This window comes from Canis lupus, chromosome 5, assembly GCF_003254725.2.
Source record: "Canis lupus dingo isolate Sandy chromosome 5, ASM325472v2, whole genome shotgun sequence".
Taxonomy (NCBI): domain Eukaryota; kingdom Metazoa; phylum Chordata; class Mammalia; order Carnivora; family Canidae; genus Canis; species Canis lupus.
In genome coordinates, this window is record NC_064247.1 from 29,542,743 (window position 1) to 29,567,998 (window position 25,256).

A 25,256-nucleotide genomic window follows, 5' to 3' on the forward strand; every position below is an offset into this window, starting at 1 on the left:
CAAATAAGTTCTTGGGAGTACAAGCATAGGTTAGGTTCTCTATATTCTCTGGGGCCCAGAGCAGGCAAGCCTGTGCTCCCAACTCTTGTACTCTATCCAGTCAAATTAGCAATAGTAGAACCTATAAAAAAAGCAATTCTGAGCTTGAGGAAGACCGGTTTTTACATTATTATGCACAGTTGAGCTCCTGGTTTTTTCATATTTCCTTGGTGAAGAATGAAAAGAGCCCAAACCCACACATACTGGCACTATTCCAAGCCAAATAATGTGTATTAATGTATGTAATTTTCACAATAACCCATGACGAACCCTATCATTTCCCCTATTTTACAGATGAGGCCAAGTCGCGCACAGAGAAGTTGTTAACTAGTTCAGTCACACAGCAAGTCCGGTGCAGGTGGCAGTAAGAATCCAGGTAATCTGGATGCAGGCCCAAATTCTTTATTGCTGGGCTGTTCTACCCTCAATGCCAAGAATTTGCATGATCACAGAGGGGTCGTTAAAATGATCATCCCAAAGCAATGGAGCCATCTTTCCTCAAAGGTGTTTTGTTCCTCCACCTCTAAAGCAGAGAAAGGATGCTGGCCACCCATCAGGATGGGTTCCCCACCTTGACCTCTGGACTTTGACCCCAGGGCCCGGCTCTTGCCCCCTCCCACCCCTCGCTTCCCACTGCCCATGCCCACACCCAGTGGTCCAGCTCTCCTCCCCGGGTGCTAACACCCCACCCACTGTTCTGTGGAAGCCAGGCCAAGATGAGCCTAGTTCACAGCCATCTCTTCCACCTGCACACTCGAACAGATCCCCTTCACCAGGCTTAGACGGAGTGTGGGCTTTCCCAAAGGAAGCAGCACAGTGCCATGCACAGAGCTAATACATTAAAAAGGTTGATTGACCAACTAATTAGGAGAGGGTCCTCAGGTTGTAAAGTCTATGTGGTATGCAGCATGACAGGTGTGACATTTTAGTTCTTAATTTTATGTTTCCTATGGATATTAGGAACATAACTGGGAAATTCTCATTCAATAGGCATTTAATGTGCACACACTGTATTAGAAGTGAAACAAACTATCCTGAGCTCTCTATCCCAGTTGCCAGGTGCTTTCCAGATAAATCCACAGGTACAAATTGCAGATTCTCATCCCTACTCTTACAACACAGAAACATGTATTCCAAATTTGCCTCCCCTCAAAGTCTTGACATTTCTTGCACGCTCCTTATCATCTTTGGGACACATGTCAGTCATGCCTCCCTCCCTCCCTTCCTTCCTCTTCCCCCAGTGAGGGACTCGAACCCACAACCCTGAGATCAAGAGTCTCACACTCTAGGGACTGAGCCAGCCAGAGGCCCCTATTTTTTCCATTAAAATATTTTAAGTCACATATCCATTCTGTGAATGCAATGAGGAAATAGGAGAATGTAAGACCCCTGCTCTTGAATCATCTGCCAACTGTATATCGTCATGGCAGTGCTCTCTCTTCACATGTGGGAGGTTGTAGTTTATTATGTGATAAGAGTTTACAATTACTTTCAGAACATTACTTTAAAAAAATATTTTATTTATTTAATTCATGAGAGACACAGAGAGAAAGGCAGAGACACAGGCAGAGGGAGAAGTAGGCTCCATGCAGGGAGCCCAATGTGGGACTCCAACCCGGGAACCCAGGATCACACCCTGGACCAAAGGGAGGCACTCAACTACTGAGCCACCCAGGTGCCCTGAGAACATTACTTAAAAAAAAAAAAAAAAAGATGTTATTTATTTGGCAGAGAGAGAGAGACAAGCACAAGAAGGCAGAGCAGCAAGCAGAAGGAGAGGGAGGAGGCTCCCCACTGAGCAGGGAGCCTGATGAGGGACTCCATCCCAGGACCCCGGGATCATGACCTGAGCCCAAGGCAGACACTCAACCAATTGAGCCACTCAGGCAACCCAGAACATTACTTTTTATTCAGGATTTTAAGTGGGACAAATGAAGCCAAGGCATCATTATGCATTCTACAGCCCTAGAGATGTAAATCTTTATGTAATAAAATGAAACTCAAATTTAAAAAGCTAACAGTTCCTATTGATCAATAGAGCGATGTTCAGTTTTCTGCCACAGTTTCAACCCAGAATTAATTAGCTACTAAAATAAAACACATGGAAAATTGAGGGCTTACTTAATTCTTAATGCAACAAATATGAACTAGATTTTTAGTTCTTTGTGACTTTCCCAGTTTTTTTGTAAAAAAAAAAAAAACTGTATTGTTGTTGATTGTGTTATGGATGGAATTTGGTCCTTACACTGCTATTCCAGATAAATTTAAAGAAAGGCACCGTGGTATTTGTTTTCTTCTGCTCTAAGCAGGCTCTCTATACTTTTCTTGAATTAACTTGCAAAATAAATGTTTACCTATAAATTGGCATTAAAATTAAAAATTGGTAAGTAAAGCAATATTAAAATAGATCATCTGAGAGAACAATGTTAAGACATTTCCCCCACACCATAGCAGTGATATAAAACATGAACGTGACGCTTGATTGGATCCACAATAAAGTAAGAAAATGTCTGTTCGTGACTCTTTGTGGAAGGGTAGCACACACCATTAGAGTCCTGAAAGAGATAAAGCCAACTGTTTAGTCTACGATGACATTTAAATAATAACATATTTAATTAATATATGTTTTCTGTTAAAATGTCATGAAACATAAATGAAATCTTTTACAATAAATTGATAATTGATATTTTAAAACTTACTGATGGCCCCATCTATTGTGCTGTATAAGCACACATAATTCTTGACCTTAAGGAATTTATAGTCCAAAAGGAAATTTTACCTTGTTAAAAACTGTTTTTAAGGTGCTAATATTGCAAACATCTCTACTTTGCAATTTTCTTCTATCTTTGCTTCCTTTTAGATTGTGGCCCTTACCAACTATGAGGGAAGCAACTGTTTATCAACAAAAAATGCCCAGGGCCAACCCAGTAGCTGATACACAATAGATACTCAACAGTTGTTCAGTGATTGAATAGAGATACTTAGAAACTGATTCAAATGTGCTAATCATCTTCTGTCTGACCCTAGAATTTGAGCATCAGATTCTGTGATATAAAGACATTTATGGCATTTGCACTTATTTGCCTCATAGATTGCAGCATGGCTGAACTGAGAAGTGCGTCCTACTCCATCAGTCAGGCTCAGGTCTTCCGGCGGTAAGGACTATTATTAGACACGGACAACAGAAGTGGGGGGGTCGTGTGGCTCTCCAAACAAAGGCATATCTTATCAACTTTGAATTTTAACAAAGAACTAAGAATCATCATCCTTTCTGCAGGCATGATATCATACTTGTTCTTGCTGGAGTTCCCACAGCCTCTGAATAACATGAGACCAAACTGATCGCTCACGAACCCCACTCAGGACTTACATAAGCCATGACTTTAAAGACAGAAGAAGTAATTTGTATTTTCTTGGTCTGAGGATTCTTTCGGACACTAAAATAGGGAAAAAGAGGTACATTTTGAATACAGCAAGCATTGGCATCATACATTTAAAATACCGAGCCCTTTTAGTATTCACGTGTTCTTATTCATATACAACAGAAATACATAGCGTCCACCAAGACTAGTTTGAAAAGCACCAAGTCTGCAGTTTCATCCATGGACGGGGTGAGGTTGCCCAGACCAATGGCAGACAATGCAACTGGATGGACGGTCAGAGGCTGTGAGGTCTGATGATGAAGGTCTCCTGGGCCAGAGACAATTATTGGAAGAAGAGGAATTGGTAAGAGTCAGATGGGGGTGTAGACAGCTACATGGGGCAGGTATGAGCATGTGAACCAGGGGATTAAACCATCTCACACACATGCCAGTTCTGCCCCTGAGCCATCATTGTTGCACTCTGGGCAACATGAACTCTCCTGATGTCAGTTCTCTCCCTGTGAAGTAGGCATGCTATGGCTCCCTGTAGGGTTACCCGAGAATTGAGTGGGATAAGGATAAAAAAACTATTTGTTGGATTACGGATGATTAACTTGTGTTGAATGAAATCGTTTTCTCCCAGTAGGTCTCTCCCAGTCTCTCTTCCCAAGAAGATTCCCTGTGGCAAAGTGTAGTGGGAGAGGGAGTGGGAATGAGGGAACAAGCCACGGAGAATGGCACATGTTATCTTTGCCGCTCTGCAGTCTGCCACACACTTGGCGTGCAGCTCCTTTCCCTGTGCAAACACATGCAGCATGTAGGACACATGTAGGTGACATCTGACAGAAGATATCCCTCTTCTTCACTTTATTAGGGCCAAGCACTGCTTCTCCTTCACTCTATGTGAAGAGCAATGTGGAGGCAGAGAGGAGGAGGGAGAAGGATGACAGTGCTGAGCATGAGTGTGCCTGAGTGTGAGCATGAGTGTGAGCCTGCTTGTGAGTGTGCATGAGCTCGTATACCTGCTGGAGTGGCCAGACCTAAGGGTCTGGGTTTCAGGGGTCAAAGTGTTTATCTTTAAAACATTTCATTCAAATTAAACCCAGATATCATCCAATTAAGTTAATTTCTATATATCTCTTAAAGTGAGCAGTTACCTAGAATGGTCAGTGCAACATGTTTACAGTTAATATGGGATCCAGCCTCAGAAATTAGCATAAATGATTTTAGGAAATCATTATTTTATTTCTAAACCATTAATACAATCACTCTTTTAAAAAACTATATGGAAATTATGTTCTAGCACTCTTAAAAGCCATGGTTATCTGGAGTGAGTGAGTGAGTGAGTGAGTGGATGCCACAGACCTGACGCAGCATGATTGTTAGTTGCATTTCCTAGGGTGCTGACCACCATCACTCTACCTTTCCTTTTCTCCTAGGAGATTTCAGGCAAGTAATAGTCTACCTCATCTATAAAAAATAAGACAAATTATTTTTAGAGCTACTTTAAAGTAATGGTGATATAGTAACAGAGGTAATAAAATGGAATAATATGGTTTATTTCTATTAGGAACGACCTTCTAATAAGGTTCAAATGGTAGTTCCTTTTCTGTAGGTAACATGTTTATGGTATTAGTATGTTTGAGTGACTGTACCATTCTAGGTAACTCTGCTCACTTTAAGAAACAAGAATCCTGGGATCCCTGGGTGGCGCAGCGGTTTAGCACCTGCCTTTGGCCCAGGGCGTGATCCTTGGAGACCCAGGATCGAGTCCCACATCGGGCTCCCTGCATGGAGCCTGCTTCTCCCTCTGCCTGTGTCTCTGTCTCTCTCTCTCTGTGGTGTGACTATCATGAATAAATAAATAAAATCTTAAAAAGAAAAAAGAAACAAGAATCCCACTGCTTAATTAGCATCTGAAGCCATAACGTACGCCTCTCTGATAAAATCATAAAATTTCACATCTGGGATGGATATGCAATTTGGAAAACCCCTCTAAAAACTCTGACAAGAGCATGTGTTTAATATTGGAAGCAGAGAAGACAAAGATACCAATAGTAACTATGCAGTTATTTCTGCATAGACATTTCTGAAATGCAACAAAACAACTGGTCATGGACTCTCCAATGGAATGGTTCTAAAGTACTACCTATATTTACAAGAACCCTAATCCTTGAAAAGGCATTTTCCAGAACATTTGAAAAGTGTTATTTTATAGGACTTGTAATAATGGATGAGGGAAAAAAATATCTCAAGAATTTCTTGTTTTTCCCCTCTGAGCCAGACAGAGCCCATTAAAATCAAGCTCTGTAACGTGGCCTCCCCTCCACTGACACCAGGGGTGGTCTTCTGGTCTGCAGTGGATTGGTGATGATGTTTGTCTCCAAGGGCAGGTTAGATAATGCAAAGCAGCTACTGTGCATACAATTAGAAAGACAGCAGATGCTTTTCTAAAAAATGTGAAAACACCCAAAATTCAAGGGAAGGACAAGAAAAAACAAATGTGGTTAATCTGGCTCGTACCAATGACTTGTTTGGAAATTTGGCTCAGGATTCTGAGAAACTCCTGATGACACCTGGAGTTGCACCTGTGCTTCCCACATTCCTTGATAACAGCTACTCTGATCCACCCTGGATCCTTCCCTTACCCAAATGATGCAGCATCTCGCCCAAATCAACATGACCGAAGTCAGAAAGGCACAAGCGGTGCCAGTGAGTGAGAAGCCAACCAACGTAGCTCTGAAGGGATCCCAATCATTTAATCCATTCAATTGTTTCCTGTTGGCACTTAAGCCATCTTTAGCAGATATTTATTCTAATCATGGTTTTCTACCAAAGTTGCTTTGGGAGGACAATTCCACATTTCCTCCTCATTCAGCAAAGAAATTCATAAGTATGCTTAAATTCGGATTGTCCAGAGAAATATTTAATGTCCTCAAATACGAGCAGTGGTATTCTGGGACTAGGCTCCTTCCCATAGTGCATGGAATGACAGGGGACAAAGTGCCCCCTCTCCTCTGCCTCGGGAGTTCTGTTCCATCAGACAGCCCTACATGCGCACAGCCACCCTGACAATTTCTGAACTCCCAGGGTATTTATTACAGTATCAAGAGCTGCAAACATTTGCCTATCCAAAATTGAATGTTTGATTTTATGAAAATTTTTACTTAAAAAAGATTTTAAACAATTACTCTATGATATGTGAGTTTCCTGTAATCTCGTTAAGCTCAAGGACTATGTGAGGCTCCTCTTGTCATCTCTCTGGAGCCCGCCAGAGCTCTGTGCACAACTTCAATACCTGCCAGCTGCCTGATAGAGGGATTCTGTGGACACAGTCTGTTTTTTCTGTGGGATGCCCTGAGTTCTGACACCTCATTTCACAAGTGGCCATTACCCCTGGAGTGTACGTTTCCTTAGCACCCAAGGAGCGTAGGCGAGAGTCACAGGTGAAAAGCCAAGAGGGTAGACAGATGCTAGGGAAAGTGTTAGCTTCCTCAAAGTTTACGTTCTGAAGGTATTTCTATTTCAAACACTTCCAACAGAATACCCTTCTCCATGGCACATTCCCTCAGGTTCATGTGGCCAGTGGAGCACAGCACACTGTGCTGGCAGCAGCGTGTGCACACGTGTGTGTGAACATGTGCTGTGGCACACCGAGGGGTATTAATCTATAGGCAGTGCTAGAAACCAGCTTCCAAGTTCTCATGAACTGCAATGATAAGGACAGAACACTTTGGATATAAATATGTATATGTTTTTCTGAAATTCTAATATATCTGCACAATCTTTATATATTGATGATAACTTTTTCACAAAAATCAGAGGCAAATTAAAGAGATTTTTTTTTGCTTTTAAACCATATTTAAAAAGCTTGGTAAGAACAAAATTGTGTAGTGTGTTGTACAGTTACAGTACACACAGAACAGGGTGAGAACTGAGGTTAGTGGAACAACCAAGAATCTAATGAGAAGCTCATTCTGCTCTTTTCTTAGTAAAGTAAAATTTTGTAACTAAAGCCCTTTGCTTTCACTATTCCTATCGCTTCAGCCTATAAAAGTGATAGAGGATCTGTGACACTGAAAAACTCAATTCGATGAAAGTATAAATAAATGAATTATAAAGGTTTTATTCCAGTTTGATCTTCAAAAAGAAAACAAACAAACAAACCCTAGTGGGATGTGTGAAACAAAGTAGGATTTGGTATTAATTTGAAAAGGTAAAGATTTTGCCCAGATGAAAATTCTTCCACCTCCTCAGAACAAAGGTAATACATGTTTTACTGTTTGCCAAGCAAATTCGCATGTGCTGAGGGATCTGGCATTCTCCTGAAAGGTGCAGAGGGGCCTGGGGGGGGGGCGGGGCGCAAGTGCCCACAGGGACAGAGCAGCCGTGCGGGGTGAGGGGAGGCAAGGACAGGCAGGTCCCAGAGAAGAGCGCTTTGAGCCACGGGGGGCCCTGACCCGGGCTGGGGGCACTGGCTCCTTCCACTCTGGATGCTCAGAGAACGGCAGATGCCGGGTGATCCCACCATGAACCACCATATGTTCCGTGAGCCAGAGGTGTCCTGGCTGTCATCGGCAACCTTACCTCACTAGATCTTTATAGAGAAGCTTTGTGGTTTCCAAATATGGATGAAGCACATCTTCATACTGACAAAGTGCTCCACCGAGGCAAAGATGTTTGAAAAGACAAAACAGGAACTCCTCTCTATCAGGCTGGCTGAACACTTCATATTTTTCTGAGTCTTCCACAAGCAAAACCTATGGAAGATGATAAAATTCATCTTAATGTAACATGATTTGAGGTTCTAATTTTTGTTTTCAAAAGTTTCAATTTTTTTTTAAAGATTTTTTATTTATTTATTCATGAGAGACACAGAGAGAGAGATAGAGGCAGAGACACAGGCAGAGGGAGAAGCAGGCTCTATGCGGGAAGCCTGATGTGGGACTCGATCCCAGGTCTCCAGGATCATGCCCTAGGCTGAAGGCAGGCGCTAAACTGCTGAGCCACCTAGGGATCCCCAATTTATTTCTTTATAAAGAATCTTACACCTATTTTAAGAACCAACTCAGAGTGATCTGTGAGACTGGCACTCACATTCCATCCATCTTCTCAGCAGGCAGTGACGTCCAGCGAAAGGACTGAATGTGCATCTAAGCCTTCTCTTCCTGTCCACACCTTCATTCTCATTTATATCATTAGTCATTGTTTTGCTACTATTGCACTGTTAGTGTGGAGTTGCCCCAAATCTGGGCAAACAAGGAGCCGCAAATAAGAGGAAGAACCTCCCTACCCTGTAAGGCCTACGGCTGACCCCATATTGGTGTTTCCAGAGCAGAGCCCCAGGTGCATGTATGGCCACTTGCCTACCATCCCCTCCCCACCCGTCTGCTCTGTCTTGGACTGTTCAGGTAAGTCGTCCCTCAGGCCCACTTCTTTCTCCTGCTGGCCCTCCAGAAACACCCCAGCCATCTACACTGGCCCTTGCTCTCTGGACACCCTGTTGCTCCTTCACAAGACAGTGTGCTACAGACAAGTAGCACTGAGCTGAACAAGGTGATGCACACATACTATTATATACGTTTTTTTAGTTGACTTGTTTATACCTCAATCTCCAATGAACATTTGTCACAAGGTCACCAGACAAGAGGCATTTTAGCAACAATCAGCTCTGTGGTGTTGGTTACATGCAGGTGACTTACACTGAGCTTATGAGACCAACACTGCACATAGTAGACAGGGAAGGGGAAGGGGCGGAGGTTCACTGCTCCCTGGGTGTGCGCATCTCTCCTCCCTCCCCACAAGGAAATGAGGTGATACTGAAGCTACCTAAAGATCCGGCCTAATACAAGGGTGACTAAAGCTCTCAGGAATGATGAACGAATGCATTCCTTACATGAGCACTCTCCTTAACTGAACTGATTAGGTTGTGCAATTTAAAGATGACAGGAATGAAACTGTTTGGGGAATAAATGTACACACAGCCCCAGTGTGGCTAATGCCTATGCACTCGCTCACATGGGGCGGTCAGGGTCTAGCCCCAGGGAACAGCCCTGCACTGGTTAAAGAGGCAGGCTGCCGAGCCTGGAAGCCAAGCTGGGAAGGAGGTTGATATTGGCCCTTACAATACACACTCTGCCAACACAATCTGTGCTTTGCGGTTCAGGTGAAAGCTGGAGGTCATTTATTTTCTTTCAGCCAGAAAGCAACCAAGTTAAAACCTCCTCCCCTGTTGCTGCACAGCAGCAGAGCATGAGAGCATGAGTGAGCCAGAAAATTAGGGGCCCAGCTCTCCTTCTGAGGTGCTGCTCGTGGAAATGAATAGGCGGGCAGCTGGGCAGGTCACACCCGCCTCTGGGCCCCTGGGCAGGTCAGGGTCTCTGCCCCAGGGGTGATGAGCTCTCTGCAACTGGGGCTGGGAGCCCTGAGGCAAAGACTGGCGGGCCATCGGTGCTCAGGGACAGAGACAGCTGCCCCACTGCCCACAGGGGAGGACGCCCAGACTAGCCCAGAGGCACTTTCTAAGGGTGACTTTCCAGTCCTTGGGAAGGAAGAGTAGAAATCATCATCAGGTTCTCGCTTGGTAGCACATACATTATCTTCTGTCATACGTAAATATACCTTCACTAAGCTGAAGAGCAACTATACGTAGTCTCTTCAATTATGTTTTGGTTATTCTCAATGACTTAATTTTAGTTTTTTCTTCAACTAAGTGTTCTTTTAGGTGTTCTACTAGTGTAGGTGAACACAGACTGGCTGGAGGCCTTCTAGTCCCTACAGATGACATTCCTGGATTTGCAATAAATTAGACTTCTGTTATCTCTCTTCTCGATGTAGGATAATATTAGGAATTAATAGAAGTCGTTAACATTCCTGGAACCTTACTAAGTGCCAGGCATGAGCTAGGTACTCTGAATGCATTATCTCACATAATTCTTACATCATTCCTATTTTATAAAGAGAGGTCAAGTATCAGTCATTAAGTAACAGAGCCTAGATTTGAGCCTATGTCTATTCAATACCAAAGCTGAATTTTGGGGTTCCCTGGGTGGCTCAGTGGTTAAGCGTTTGCCTTTGGCTCAGGTCATGATCCCAGGTCCTGAGATCGAGTTCCACATGGGGCTTCCCAGCTCAATGGGAAGTCTCCCGCTCCATTTCCCTCTGCTGCTCCCCTTGCTCATGCTCGCTTGCTCTTTCTCTCTAAATAAACCAATAAAAAAAAAAAGCCCTAGTTTTAACCACTTTGTAAATAGTCTTTCTCCATAATTAAAACAATGATAATAATACATTTCATTTTAACATTTCATATTTTTTAAAAAGTGCATTTAAATGCTTTCTGAACTCATTACCTCAACAATTTGAAAAAGACTGGGTATTTTTATTTTATTATTATTTTTCAATTTAATTTTTTTTAGATTTCATTCATTCATTGAGAGACACAGGAAAAGAGAAGCAGAGACACAGGCAGAGAGAGCAGCAGGCTCCATGCAGGGAGCCTGATGCAGGACTCGATCTGGGGACTCCAGGATCATGCCCTGGGCTGAAGGCAGATGCTCAACTGCTGAGCCACCCAGGCATCCTGATTTTTAAATTTATTTAAGTAATCTCTGCACCCAACATGGAGCTCAAACTCATGACCCTGAGATCAAGAGTCACAGGCTCTTCTGACTGAGCCAGCCAGGCACCTCAAATGGGCATTTTTTAGAGATTTATTTATGAACGTGCGGAGGGGCAGAGGGAGACAGAGAGAGAGGATCCCAAGCAGATTCCCTGTTGGGCACAGAGCCTGACATGGGTCTTGATCTCAAGAACCAGAGATCACCTGAGCTGAAACCAAGAGTCAGATGCTCAACCGACTGAGCCACCCAGGCATTCCACTCCCTTCTCATAAATAAATAATAGGCATTTTAATCTCTATGTTGTACAGATAAGTAATCTTGGGACTCTAGATATTGAGTCATTTGTCTAAAGTGATTATCTTATAAATAGTAACTCAAGAATTAGGTAAATAATCTATGTCTTCTGATTCAAGTTTAATACACTCCTCAATAAAACAAAAATAAGTTAATCAAATGGCTTTTTAAAAATCTCAGCAGTGATATAAAAAGATTTTTATCACAGAGATATTTTATTTATTTATTTTAAAAAATTTTATTTATTTATTCGTGAGAGACACAGAGAGAGAGAGAGAGAGAGAGAGAGAGAGGCAGAGACCCAGGCAGAGGGAGAAGCAGGCTCCATGCAGGGAGCCCGACGTGGGACTCTATCCTGGGACTCCAGGATCACACCCTGGGCCAAAAGCAGCGCCAAACCGCTGAGCCACCCGGGCTGCCCTCACAGGGATATTTTAAAATATTCATTTGATATGTTAAGAGCCTCATATTGAAGAAAAATTGAGCAGGTTGGGGTTTCTCTACCCTAGCACCACTGACACTCTGGGCCAGATAATCTTGTTGGGGAAGTTGTCCTGCACATTGCATGTTTAGCAGCAACTCTGGCCTGCACACATTACTGTCAGTAGCATCTGGCTGAAAAACTGAAATATACAAATAATTAATTTGATATTAAAAGTCCCATCCAAGGGGGATCCCTGGGTGGCGCAGCAGTTTAGCGCCTGCCCTTGGCCCAGGGCGCGATCCTGGAGACCCGGGATCGAATCCCACATCGGGCTCCCGATGCATGGAGCCTGCTTCTCCCTCTGCCTATGTCTCTGCCTCTCTCTCTCTCTCTCTCTCTCTCTCTCTGTGACTATCATAAATAAATTAAAAAAAATTAAAAAAAAAAAGTCCCATCCAAGAAAAAAAACTACCAATGTAATGACTATTGCTGATCATTATTCATTGGTAAAAGGTATTTTATGTATTTTAGGCAGGCAAAATATTTTTGACATTAACCATTTCCTGAAGTAAAATGCTATTAGTGAAATTTTAAAAATCTGTACTTACTTTTCGTAACTCATCAGAAATAGGAAAGGAATCACAAAAAGAATCTAAACATTTAATAATATGTCCATTGGCTCGTACAATATCTTCATCATACAACCGATTAAAAAATGACATTGAAAGCTGTGTACAAGGAACATTTGTAGCTTCAATTTTTTTCACTTCAGCTCCTGTAAAAATTATTTTACAGAGATATAAAAGTTAACTTAGTATTCTCAATTATTTCCAAAACAAGTACCATCATGCAGAGATTCTAAGTAGCCACATATGAGATACATCTTGATATATTTAAAAGACCATTATTTTAGGGATTTTATTAAATTCTTATTTTGCAGTTTGCTTATTTTTATTAATCATTAAAAGTCTGTCACAAAATTTCACCGTTTCAGACCTAGATGAAGGATATATAAATTCGAAAATGCTTGAAAATGAAATACATTTTTTGTGTCAGAGGTGTTCTATCAGCTTTAATCTCTATGTCAGAGTTGCCTATAAAAGCATAGGAACGACTTTGTGAGATGATTTTGGATTTGTATTATGTTCAATGCCTTATAATTCATATTACAAAAACTTTAATTAACGTACATAATAATGGGTGTTTCTAAAGTCCTGAGGATGTCTTGAAAGTTTATCTCTCCATTTAAAAATTTCTCTCTTGTGATCTCATTTACAGTGTTTATTATGAAAAACAGCTTTCCCAGTCAAGGTGAGTCTCAAAGCAGGCTCTGATCAAGTCCTCACAAGCCTGGAATTAGAGACATTCACAAGCACAGTGTCTTTTCTCTCTTCCTCTGGTAGCTCTAGTTCTTTTCCTCAGACCTAACTTATTGCCAGGATGTGTCCTTGAGGAACAGACTTTCCATTACAAAAGGTTCTAATTAATGACAGAAAGACACAAGGATTGACATGACTATCTTTATTGTTGCCTCAATGAATCACTCAATTTCTCTCTGTTGTGTGCACCCCCTCCCCCGCCACACACACATAGATCTAAGGGCTGCTGTTCTTCCGTGTTGTCCCCACTACACCCCTTCCCCAGGGCTGGCCGGATAGCCCTTGGTGACCCCTCTCCTGGATACAGAGGAGAAATAGCCTGAGTCTGAGAAGAGTAACACTGGCGAGTAGCCATACTTTGTCCTCAGGCTGTCCTCCCAGAGTCCTGACTGCTAGGACCCATGGCTGTCGTCTGGTCCTCAGTGGGGCGTGCGGGGGGGGGGGGGGGGCATGATGGGTGTCTGGAGACAGGAACTGCATCTGTTTCAGCAATTTTAAGAGTTCTGCTGCTAAGAAAATCTCCTTTTGTTTCAGGAGGAAAGCCCTCTGGGGGATTGGGGCAGGGAAGACTGCAGAACATGACAGGGTGGGTCTGAGCCCCCACACCACCTGCCTGTCCCCAGACCGCTTGGCGACATGCCTACTTGGTAAGCCTACCCTAGCTCTGACGTGGGGCATGGCAGGATGGTTTGGATGGTGAGAAAAGGTAATGAAATCCAAACCACTTAAATCTGAGGCACGGAAACAGCATTTGCTCTGAACTGAATCACGTCCCTCCAAAATTAATATATTGAAGTCCCAAGCCCTGGATGTAATGGTATTTTTGAGCTGGTGGCTTTGGGTGGGCTCAGGGCTTCATCAAATGAATTCTGAAGGGACACAATTCAATCCATAGCACTCTGCCCCTGGCTCCCTGCCAATTTGTGTCCTCTTCTTGTGCAAACACACTTACGCTCCCCTAACAGTCCCCAAAGGGTCACCTCATCATAGCACCAACACTAGAGTCCAGAGTCCCAAGTATCACCTCCCTGTCACTTCAATCAGATATGGGTGAGATTGGAGGTACAATTCATCCCGGGGCAAAATTCCTCTCCGGCTATGAACCTGTGAAACCAGACAAGTTACATGCTTTCAGAACATTACGGGGAGAGATGGAAGAAACATTTCCATTCCAAATGGGGGAAGCAGAAAAGAAGGGCTGATGGTCCCAAGCAAGCCTGAGACTCGGGAAAGGCAAATTTCATTAGACTTTCAGCCTCGTTGGTTCTCCGCTCTGCCTCCCTGAGCCACTGAGGTCGTGGCCCAGCCTCCATGTTCCTGCAGCCCAGGGTGCCTGATGACCTGAGGGGCCATGCAGTCTGCTGTCCTCCTGCAGCCCAACGGCTCTCATGTCCGTGTCTGTCCCCACCCCCACAGCTCAATCCCACAGGGTCTCTGTTACCACCACCACACCTCCACCCAGCTTCTGCTGACATAGCCACCTGGGTCCGACTCACACACGTTCTCTGGACCAAGTGGTGGCTCAGCCATGTTTGTTCTCTTCAGATGAATTTTTCTCGTTTTTTTACAATACGAAGAGGCTGGGAATATTCCAGATCTTTGAGCTCTGGCTCCTCCTTCACAATTCCTTCTTCAATCCATCTCTTTCCTTCCTTCCTTATGAAAATCTGGGAAGACCCAGGCAGGCAACACCTGCTTTAGACCCTCCCAGCTGCACAGACAGTTTTATCACCTTCCACAAAACATGACCTCATTAGGCAACTTCTCTACCCTCTCACGGCTTGTCTTTCCTCCAGCTGCTGCTCACAAAGCCCAGGTATCTGGAGGCAACCTCATCAGACTCAACTTACCATCCAGGACAGGGCTAGGACGCACAACTCTCTCCTGGCCAATACCCATGGCGCAGTTTCAAGGCCCCTTCCACATCTCCAGGCCTGTTACAGACACACTCCACGTCTCTGTACCAACATCTTTATTCGTCCGCTTCGGCTGCTATCACCAAGTACCCGAAACTGGGTGGTTTAAACAAAAGACACGCATTTCCCACAGCTCTGGAGGCTGGGAGGCCCAGGATCCCGGTGACAGCTGATCTGGTTCCTTGCGAAGGTTCTTTTCCTGACTTGCAGATGCTGCCTTCTCGGTAGTGTCCACACACAGTTGAGAACTCTGCTCTTTCTCCTGGCTTGAGGGCCCCTCACGATGTCACCTAAACCTGATTGTTTCCCAAAGGCCTCATCATTGGGAGTAAGACTTTGGGGGTTAAAGCTTCAACATAAGAATTTTGGGGGGAAAAAAAAATAAAAAATAAAAAAAAGAATTTTGGGGGGGACACAATTCAATCCATAGCATGTGCTATTATGTAGAAATATGGTAAAACTATGTCTCCAGCATTTACAGGATATGTACCGCACTACTATGATCACTTACAAAGAATGTATTTTCCCCCTTGATACTAGCATTAAAATATACAAGGTGTTTCCTATTTATTTGCTTGCCCAAGTTGGCGCTTTTCTGACAACCCCATTAAAGCTGAAATGGCAGAGGCAGGATAGTGGAGAGGTGGGGGTCTTGAATTCTGAAGCCTGGACTCGAATCTCAAGTCTGCTGAGCCCAGCCAGCTGTGTAAAACTGTGCAGATTACTTAGCTCATGAATCTGACTCTTCCTTCGTGAAACAGGGATATATAATAACATGTCTCTGAGTCATTTAAGAATTAAAGGAGGTAATGAATGTAATGCCCTTAACTGAGCACAAAAGAAGCAAACCTTGTACGTCAACCAGAAAAGTATGCAGCATGTCTCTGTAATGAGGGCCATGCCGCTGGTGGAGGCGACAGAGCAGCCCCAACAACCAGCAGTCCAGGGGCTACAGCCAGTTGTGACAGAGGTGCTTTCATTGCAATCTTCCAAACTAGTTCACCTGTTAGAAGAATGTCTTTTCTCTCATTTTAAATAGTGTTTACTTTGCTGATAAAGGCTTCCAGAGGAAAAAGAGGGAAGATGGTTGATGTATCAGAAAAAGAAAAGCTGGCAGAAGGAGATAAAAAAAAAAAACAAGCTAATGGAAGAATATGAGCAAACCACTGGAAACTTCTGCCTCTGAAATGGAGTGCGACCTCTCCTGCCTCATTTTTCAGAGTACTTCTAATTGGTTCTCCTGGGCACATGTGGAATTCTGGAACCTCTCTTTTTGCAATGCCTTATTTAAAAATCAGAAAAAAGTCAGTACTGTTTTGGGGAGTATGTACTGATACAGGGGAAAGTTCAACTTTTTTAACGAACCTCATTTTTATAAATGAATTGACTGAAGTTACTGTAAACATGTTTTATAAACACTATGATACATGCCTCTGATTATTTCCTTTTGAAGATTTTGAGCTGATAAGTACATTTGCTCACGTAGTTTAACTTTGTAAGATCACACTGTACCAGCATTTTTTGCTTTATAAATTTTGCAGTGGTCTTTAGCCAAAAGCAGTAAAATGTGTCCTATTAATTCTAAGATCATGAACTGTTTATGTAAGACAACTAGAATTCCATGAACACACAATGTACAAATTACCAAAACAACCCCATCTAACTTATTTATTTATTGATTTAAAGATTTTATTAATTTGACAGAGAGAGAAGGAGAAAGAGAGAGCACAAGCAGGGAGAGGGGCAGAAGGAGAGACTCCCATGGGGGGGCTTGATCCCAGGACCCCTGATCGTGATCTGAGCTGAAGGCAGACACTTACCTACTGAGCCACCTAGACGTCCATTTAATAAATGTTTTATAAAGAGCAGGGAGCCCGTGGGACTCAATCCCAGGACCCTAGGATCATGACCTGAGCCGAAGGCAGATGCTTCACTGATGGAGCCATCCAAGGGCCCTGGGTAATTTTCTTTAAAAAGATTTCTAGCTGGGCAGCCCCAGTGGCTCAGCAGTTTAGCGCCGCCTTCAGCCCAGGGCATGATCCTGGAGGCCCGGGATCGAGTCCCATATCGGGCTCCCTGCATGGGGCCTGTTTCTCCCTCTGCCTGTGTCTCTCCTCTCTCTCCCTCTCTCTCTCTCGCTCTCTCTGTCTCTCATGAATAAATAAATTCTTTTAAAAAAGTATTTAATAAAAAAAAGATTTCTAGCTATGTTTCACTGTAATATGAAATTATTATGTATATAAAGTTCTCTTTTTCAGAACTTAAGACTCTCTTCCATGATTTTATATATGATTTTATGAACATTCCATGGTGGCTGCTTCCTTGGTCAAAGTCCATTGCCCGTCCCAACTGATTTTGCCTAAACGCTCTCACATCAGTGGAACCTTCCATGACACTCTCCTCCCTCTGCTCCTGCTGCTAGGGTAGTACATTATTGTGCTATTTTTTTTACATGTCAGCCAGTTTCTTGAATACTCATTTTCTTGTATTCACCTCACTGTTCCCTGCATCTAGCAGAGTCCATGGAAGGTGCAAGTATGCAAGACATACTTTCCAAATGAATGAAGAGAGAAAACAAGTGATCTTGTGTGCTGCGCCATGACCGGAGCAGTGGGCTCCTAGGAGAGAAATGCAGGCCAGACTGGGCATGGCTTGGCGTGATCTTCTGACATGATCATACCAGCCAGTCATGATTCACAATGTGTATTTGAATAATGAAAATTCCTAAAGTAAAATTTTGTCACAATAATAAAACAGTCATCTGAAAAGATGACAATAAATTTTATTTACCTAATGTGATCCACTGTCCAGAAGAATCTGAAAGTAACTTCAAATTGGGAATAACATTTGGGTCTTTGAAAAAAGCCTAAAATACAAATTTGAAGGGAGTTAGAGACTTCATTATAAACAATAGTAAGAATTAACTTCTAAAACAATTATAGTAAAATTTCATTTAACTCAAATTGGGGAGGGACAATTTTAAATGGATAAAATGCCTAATAAATGTTTTGGGTTTTTTTTCTCCTTAATAGACAGAAAAGGAGCAAGCATGAGCATGGGAGGGGCAGAGGGACAAGGAGACGGAGACCCCCTCACTGAGCAGGGAGCCCAAGGGGGTGGGGAAGCTCGAACCCAGGACCCCAGAATCATGACCTGAGCTGAAGGCAGATGCTCACCCACTGAGTCACCCAGGCGTCCATCTAATAAATGTTTTATAAAGAGATGAAGTTTTGTTAACTTCAAGTATGAACAACACTGTACTATGGATATCTTTGGGGGCTTCATAAATAGAAAATAATGATTTCTAGTGAAAAGTAGGTGGTTATATATTTGAAAACTTTGATTTCCTTCAATCTTACTTTCCCAAGCAATTATTTTAGTAATGGCCACTCCCATCTCCTCAACTAGATCTAACTCTCAAAGTCATTAGCAACTGAATTCTACCCAAGGGGCACCTAGAAAATGGCACATTTGACCTCTCATTCTGCTCATTCAGTTCTGGTCACACTGAGCCTCTTAGTTTCCTTGAATGGGTCTTGTTTCTCAGACTTTAAACTTGCTAATTTCTCCACCTAAAAACAGTCTTTTTTAGTGTCATGGACAGTAGTTTAGGACAGCCTGACTGCTCAACTTTTAGGAATCTTTACTAGTTTTTAAACTATTGATCTTGTAGGTCAAGTCACAAATTTTGATCTTGATGTAATACTGATCTAGACTGATGAGTATTCGATCAAAGGGTAATAGGAAGACACCAAGGCGATCTAAACAAGGAAAGATGTGACTAGTCCTGTATTTTTACAGTTCATTCTGGCAGCAATGTGGAGAATGAGCTGAGGAGCTACTAAGAGGATGGTGAGGAGGGAAGGCACTGCTGTAATCCAAAAAGATCTGATGCTCACGTAGTTATCTACGCAATAGCAGGGGGAGGCAGAGAAGTGAATGGATCCAATGACTCCTTAGAAGGAGCAGACAGAGAAAGAAGGAACCACAGATGACCCCTGAACTTCTGCATGAATGTCACATAATGAGAAAGGGAGCAGTGAAGAGGACCAGGTGTGTAGAGTGAAGATAAATATAATCTGCAGGTATCTGTGAATGCCTACATGATGCCAAGCAAAAATCCCTGTTTCCATGGAGTTTACATTCTAGTGGTGCAGGGATACAGGTAAACATTTTACAGGTATCATGTATGCCCAATTACTTTCCTTAAGACTATTCCTCAAAAAAAAAAAAGCAAGTTGTCTTATAACTTAATACACTCTTTCAAGCTAAAGAGTGTGCAATTACCTGAATTTTTGAAAAGAAACATAAGCTGGAATTAATCTTAATTAATACTGATTTTGAATGCTTTTTAGATGTCTTCTGCAAAATTCAGTAAAGGGGAAAATTAAATTCATATATAGTCATTTTTCCTGGGGGGAAGAGTATCAACTCAAATGTTTTATTATCAACTTATTATTGAATTCTATAGGCCACTACAAATGGAAGTAATCTAAGTGACCTGCAGTGAATTGACAGAGCCAATGGAAAGAAGTCTTCATAAAGGCCCTTCAAATAAAGCAACACGAGAGTTGTTATATTGTTGAGGTTAATTATACACCTAAAGAATAAAAACAAAACACAACACTAAAAAGCCCTGCCCTGATATATGCAAATGATATTTTGGGTTTCTTATAGTATTTCCAGTGAGGCATTAGAAGGGATTGTCTATATCTCAGCTTTAGGGCTGCTGATGTGCTCTGGAAATATATTAGATGATTCACAAACAAGTCACACTGATAAAGACACTGATGTCAAACTATACGTAAAATTAGAATAAACTCATTTCACAAAATGTGAGAGTGGGAAAGTATTTCTAAATTAACATACTATTTTATATAATATAGAATTTTAAATGTATGTCTAATATATGCCACACATATGATATCTGACTAATTTCACCTATCTGGCAGACTGCTGGGTTTTTTTAATTTGCTTTTTTTAAAGGTTTTATTTTTAAGTAATCTCTCTACCCAATGTGGGGCTCTAACTTACAATCTTGAGATCAAGAGTTATGTGCTCTACCAACTGAGCCAGCCAGGAGCCCCTAGACTGCTGTTTTTTGATCCAGTATCAGTTCTCCTCTTCCTTAAGGAATCCAATTTTATTTGGGACAACAATGTGCTTGGCTCAATGTATGCGCCTTCCAGTCCTCGTGGCACGAGGCCGTGATGTGTGAGCAGACATGTGGTGCAGACCTGTAGAAAGCACTCTAAGCTGCTTCCTTGCACGTTATGCAGAAGACGGCCCTCCTTACCCTTAGTCCCAGGGGGAGGGTAGAGCCCAGGGCTCTCTCTTGAGACTCGAAGCAAGAGCTTAGATTCAACAATCTAGGGGATTGCCACTTGGATGCACTTCAAGTTTAGAATGCCTGAAACTAAACTCATTTCCTTTGTTTATTGTTTTGCATTTTCTGTGGCTTTAATGGCGTCAACGACCACTGTGTCAACCAAATCAGAAACGCTCCTCCTGCACGTCCTCCTCTGCCTTATTCTCAGTGTCCTGTCAGTCCTAGAGCACTGCCTTTCTCCCAAACATTGCTTCAGGCCATCCTGGGGCAGCAGTCTGAACTCAGTGTACCCTACAATGTCCGGAGGACAAGAGTTTCCAGCCCGCTTTCTAACAACCTACTCTTCATATTCTGCCAAGGGAACCTCAGTATTTTAAATGTTACAGTCTTCCCGAAAGCCTCACAGTGACTCTTCATGAGCTAGATAGAGCCCAAACTCTCACGTGGCACAAAAGGTCTGAAATACCCTCCCACCCACCTAATGTTCTCCCTGCACTGTGTCTACCTGGCAAACTCCTCCTTATTCCTCAGGGCCAACCTCAAGTAGCTTGTCTTTTGTAAACTCTCCTCTGACCACCTCAATTAAAAGAAAAAGAAAACAAAAATGAAAAAGAAAGAGATGGTTTTCTCTCTTGTGCGCACATGGCAAATGTCACAGGACTTCTCGTTTTGCAGTGCAAGTTTGGGACGGTTTCTCTCTAATGGTGTCTTGTTCATCTGGACAGATCTAGGGACTACAGAAATGCTTGCCAAGGTAATGGTTCTTTCCTTCCATCTATTTTTTCTCTCGCAAATGAACTTTTGGAACATAATTTGTTTTTAAAATTGAAAAGGAAATTTTAAAATCTGGAATTCTAGTTTTAAGCAATACCCTCTGTTCAGTTATGAGTGTTTGGAGTAGAAATGACATGGAAGTTTGTGTCAAAAGGCCTCTGGCTCTTACCATTTGCTGGGCATTCTTGCACAAATTATGTAACCATTTTGAGCTTCCATTTCTTAAGCTGTAAAATGAGGCTCAAGACACCAAATTTACCAGCTTGTTGTAAACATTAGTGGCAGATGTATATATATGAGGTGCTGAAAGCTAAATGTGGCACACAAGAATCCACTACTACTATAGAAAAGGACTTTGTAAAGTAGTATGCAAATATTAATAACTATAACATTACTCATCATGAGCCAACCGTTTTTGCTAAATATTATATTATTTCCTTTAATCCTTTTTTTAGAAAGATTTGATTTTCAAGTCTTTTCTACGTCCCACATGGGGCTTGAACTCATAGTCCCAATATCAAGAGTTGCAACCTTCTATCGACTGAGCCAGCCGGATGCCCCAATTTCCTTTGACCTTAATAATCAATCAGATAGTCAGCATTATTTTCATTTTCAAGAATACTTCCATGCCAAGCACTGTCATCATTTTGCAGAAAAGTAAGTGGAAGCTGAGGAAGTGGCAAAGTCATGTGCTCAATGTCATACAGCTTGGTGGCAGTGGTAGAACTGGAACATGACACTGACCGGAGGCCACATCAGGGGAGAATCTGGGTTTGCATGGCCATCAGCTTATAGGTTCATTAGCTGCAAAGTAAATCCCTGTCTGGGCCACAGTTTGAGCTTTAATGCTTTCTGTTCTCCAAATTAGTTATAGGAGTAAAATCAATGATTCTATAAGGGCATTCCTTTGAACTGAAATATGGGAATATTTATAAGTAAACATGAAGATCTTGAAATTTAGAAAAAAAATTGTCTAGCATTATGAAACTCTGTTGTGCTTCACGGATGAATCTTGAATCTCCTGAAGAATTCTGTCTCTGGAACAACCTACACTAATTTTACACCCTCCTCCATGCATTTTTCCTGACCTCCATGCCCCTGCCCTGGGTGATCTTTCTGTGCCTAAGGCACCTTAGCTATCCTCCATTACAGCAATTATTTTACTGTGTTTGTAGAGACGTTTTTACATTTCTAACTTCCAGAACTCTACATGCCTTGCAAGCTGGGATCAGGTCTCTTCATCTTTTCAACATCCTCCAGGAGGGATGTGGTAAATATTTGACAAATATTTACTGAATAGATGATTTACATTAAAATTTTTGCAGTACTTTAACTCAGCGAATTAAAATCTTGGCTTAAAAAATTTCTATCAATTTGAAAGCCAATGCTGGTATGAATGAAAAATATAAATATCAAGAAAATTAAACCATGATTATTTGAAAATGTCGTGTGATCATCAGTAGCCTCATAAGAGCACTATATTCTATTACTATTATAATGCTATTTTAAGGAAAGGGAAACATATTTGACCAATTTACCCTCTTTTAAGGGTTGAAAAGTGCCCGTCACCATCCCCTCATCTGTGTCTTTCCTGGACCCTCAGCAAGTCACCTTATTTGGAAAGCAGATTGTTGAGATATAATTAGTTGAGAGGTTATACTTGAGAAAAGGGGTGTGTGTGTGTGGGGCGGGGGGAGTCCTTCATTCCAAGGCCGGTGTTGTAAGAAGAGCAGAGGCGGCCATGGCACCCTGGGGTTTGACCAAGGGAGAGTCCACCGTGTGCACCTGCGTCCCGGGGACCTGCACCCAGCATCACCCAGGGACCACCAGCACCTGCGCCCTGGGGGCAAGCAGCCGCCAGGCAGGGGGAAGAGCACGCCCCCGCTGACAGCTGGATTTCGGACCCGCAGGCTGCAGCACCACCGGACCCCCCGCTTCCCGCCTTTCGGGGCGTCCAGGCCGGGGCGCCGTGCTACTGGGGAAGGAAGCGCGCCGCAGCGGCCACCAGGCTGCCCCCCTCACCCCTCCGCGGGGGATGGCCTGATGCTGGTCGGGTCAGCCGTCCTGCTGCCTGGTCCCCGCGGCCCCGGACTCCGCCCTGGGCGCCGCAGGCCACAGCAGGCAGCCGCTCCCCCGCCGCGTGGCTCGCTCGAAGCCCGTCTCCCCGCCCCGCCCTTCCACCAACCGTGAGGAAGTCGTCCCTGCGGTGCGCCTGGAACGTCTGGTCGAAGCCGAACGCCTGCGCCGCGACTCGGCCCAGCATCGACCTGCGGCGGGAGGGGAGGGGTCAGCGCGGGCCGGGCCGGGGCGGGGAGGGGCGGGGCCGGCTGCAGGGCGCACCCCGGCCCACCCCCCACCCCCCCCCCCGCCGCGGCCCCAAGCCCCGCCGGGCCTCGTCCTGCGCCGCCCCGGGTCCTACCACTGGCGGAGCCGGCTGGCGGTCTCGGGGGCGCTCAGACACCGGAAGGTTTTCTGAGGCAGGAATCTGAAGCAGTAGCCGCCCGAGTCCTCCGGCTCCCCGGCCGCCATCGCTAACGTCGCTCGGCCGGAGCGGGCCCGTCTCCATGGCGACGCGGAGGCCGGGCGTCGGCGCGGCGCGGCGGGGCGGGGGCGGGGGCGGGGGCGGGGCACGCGGGGCGCGGGCTCGGGCGGGGGCGGGGGCGGGGGCGGGGCGGGGCGGGGCCCGGGGGACCCGCCCCTCCCGCCGCGGCGCCGCCGGCTCCTCCCCGCCCACGGGCCTGGGGAGGTTGAGGCAAAGGAGCGCGGAGGGTCCCTGCCAGCCGTGATTACTCAGCGTGCATTGATTTCCTCGTTTCAGACCTGCTGTCTCGGATTCCTAGATAAGCTTCATGACCGAAACATTTCTGAAGAAAGTATTTTGAATTAATTAGGTTTATTTTGGAAGACACGTGTCTGTATGACTAGTTGGAAAACTTCTCTTTTACCATCCACCCAGGCACCCCGAAAAGATTTCTTTCCCATGCATGCTCTAATAAAGAGTGCTGGGTGATACAAACATGCTTATTTATTTTTATAGATATGTAAGGATTTTATTTTTGAATAATGTCTATAACCAATGTGGAGCTTGAACTCAGAACTCTGAGATTAGAATCCTGTCACTTTAGCAACTGAGCCAGCCAGGCGCCCTGAAACATATACTTCCTATTTTCTTTTCTTTTCTTTTTTTTTTATACTCCCTATTTTCTACTGAAAATTGACTTTTGTATCTATAGTTTTTGTTGTTTTGTCTAATAGCAGTGTAGCTGGACTTACAGTGGTTCGAATTAACGGTTTTTCAGCTTTACGAGGGTGCAGGAGCAATACATGTTCAGTAGAAACTACTTGGAATTTTGAGTTTTGATCTTTTCCTGGGCTGATCCTCTTATGTTGCTGGGCAGAGGCTGCGTCCACAGCTGGTCAGCCGAGTGAGCTCGAGGGTCAGGAGCCCATAAACTCACAACCACTCTGTACCCATACAACCACTCGTTTCACTTTCAGTATAATGTTTAACAGTTTGTACGAGATATTCAGCAGCTCATTATAAAATAGGCTGTTAAATGCATTCACTCAGTTGTAGGCTAACGTAAGTGTTCTGAGCACGGTTAAGGTAGGCTAGCCTGAGCTATGGTATTCAGTAGGTTAGGTGGAGTAAATGCATGTTTGACTTATGATTATTTTCAATTTAAGATGAGTTTGTTGGGGTATAATCCTATTACAAGTTGAGGAAGGAGATACGCATTATTGTTCGTTGTTGATTGTTGCATTGCATTACTATGTCACCACTGATCCTATCTGGTTGTTTACGGTTTGAGGCTATTCTGAAAGTAGTTATGAACATCTTGGGCATGTTTTTTGATGAACTCACACTTATTCCTTTTGGAAATACACACAGCATTGGAGGTGCTCAGTCATAGCATGTAAGTAAACTTGTTTTACTAGATATGGCCCAAACATTTCTTTTTTAAAAGATTTTATTTATTTATTCATGAGAGACACAGAGTGAGAGAGGCAGAGACACAGGCAGAGGGAGAAGCAGGCTCCATGCAGGGAGCCCGATGTGGGACTCAATCACACCCTAAGCCAAAGGCAGACACTCAACTGCTGAGCCACCCAGGCATCC

The 25,256-nt window shown here is 43.6% G+C and overlaps 1 protein-coding gene across 2 annotated transcripts; it reads right to left on the bottom strand.

The window, feature by feature from the left end:
* Window positions 1-1,921: 1,921 nt before the first annotated feature.
* On the bottom strand, window positions 1,922-23,735 carry CFAP300 (cilia and flagella associated protein 300). Of its 2 annotated transcripts, XM_025465755.1 has the most exons (7): window positions 23,556-23,712; window positions 23,322-23,403; window positions 17,824-17,899; window positions 12,347-12,513; window positions 7,989-8,161; window positions 3,410-3,476; window positions 1,922-2,594 (listed from the first exon to the last, which is right to left on the bottom strand). In XM_025465755.1, exons 1-7 carry the CDS (start codon window positions 23,663-23,665, stop codon window positions 2,466-2,468), a joined length of 804 nt encoding a protein of 267 aa, XP_025321540.1. In that variant the 5' UTR covers window positions 23,666-23,712; the 3' UTR covers window positions 1,922-2,465. The 2 variants fall into 2 exon arrangements, with proteins under 2 accessions (XP_025321540.1, XP_025321541.1); XM_025465756.2 differs by lacking the exon at window positions 17,824-17,899 and having other exon boundaries at window positions 23,556-23,735.
* Between the last annotated feature and the right edge of the window lie 1,521 nt (window positions 23,736-25,256).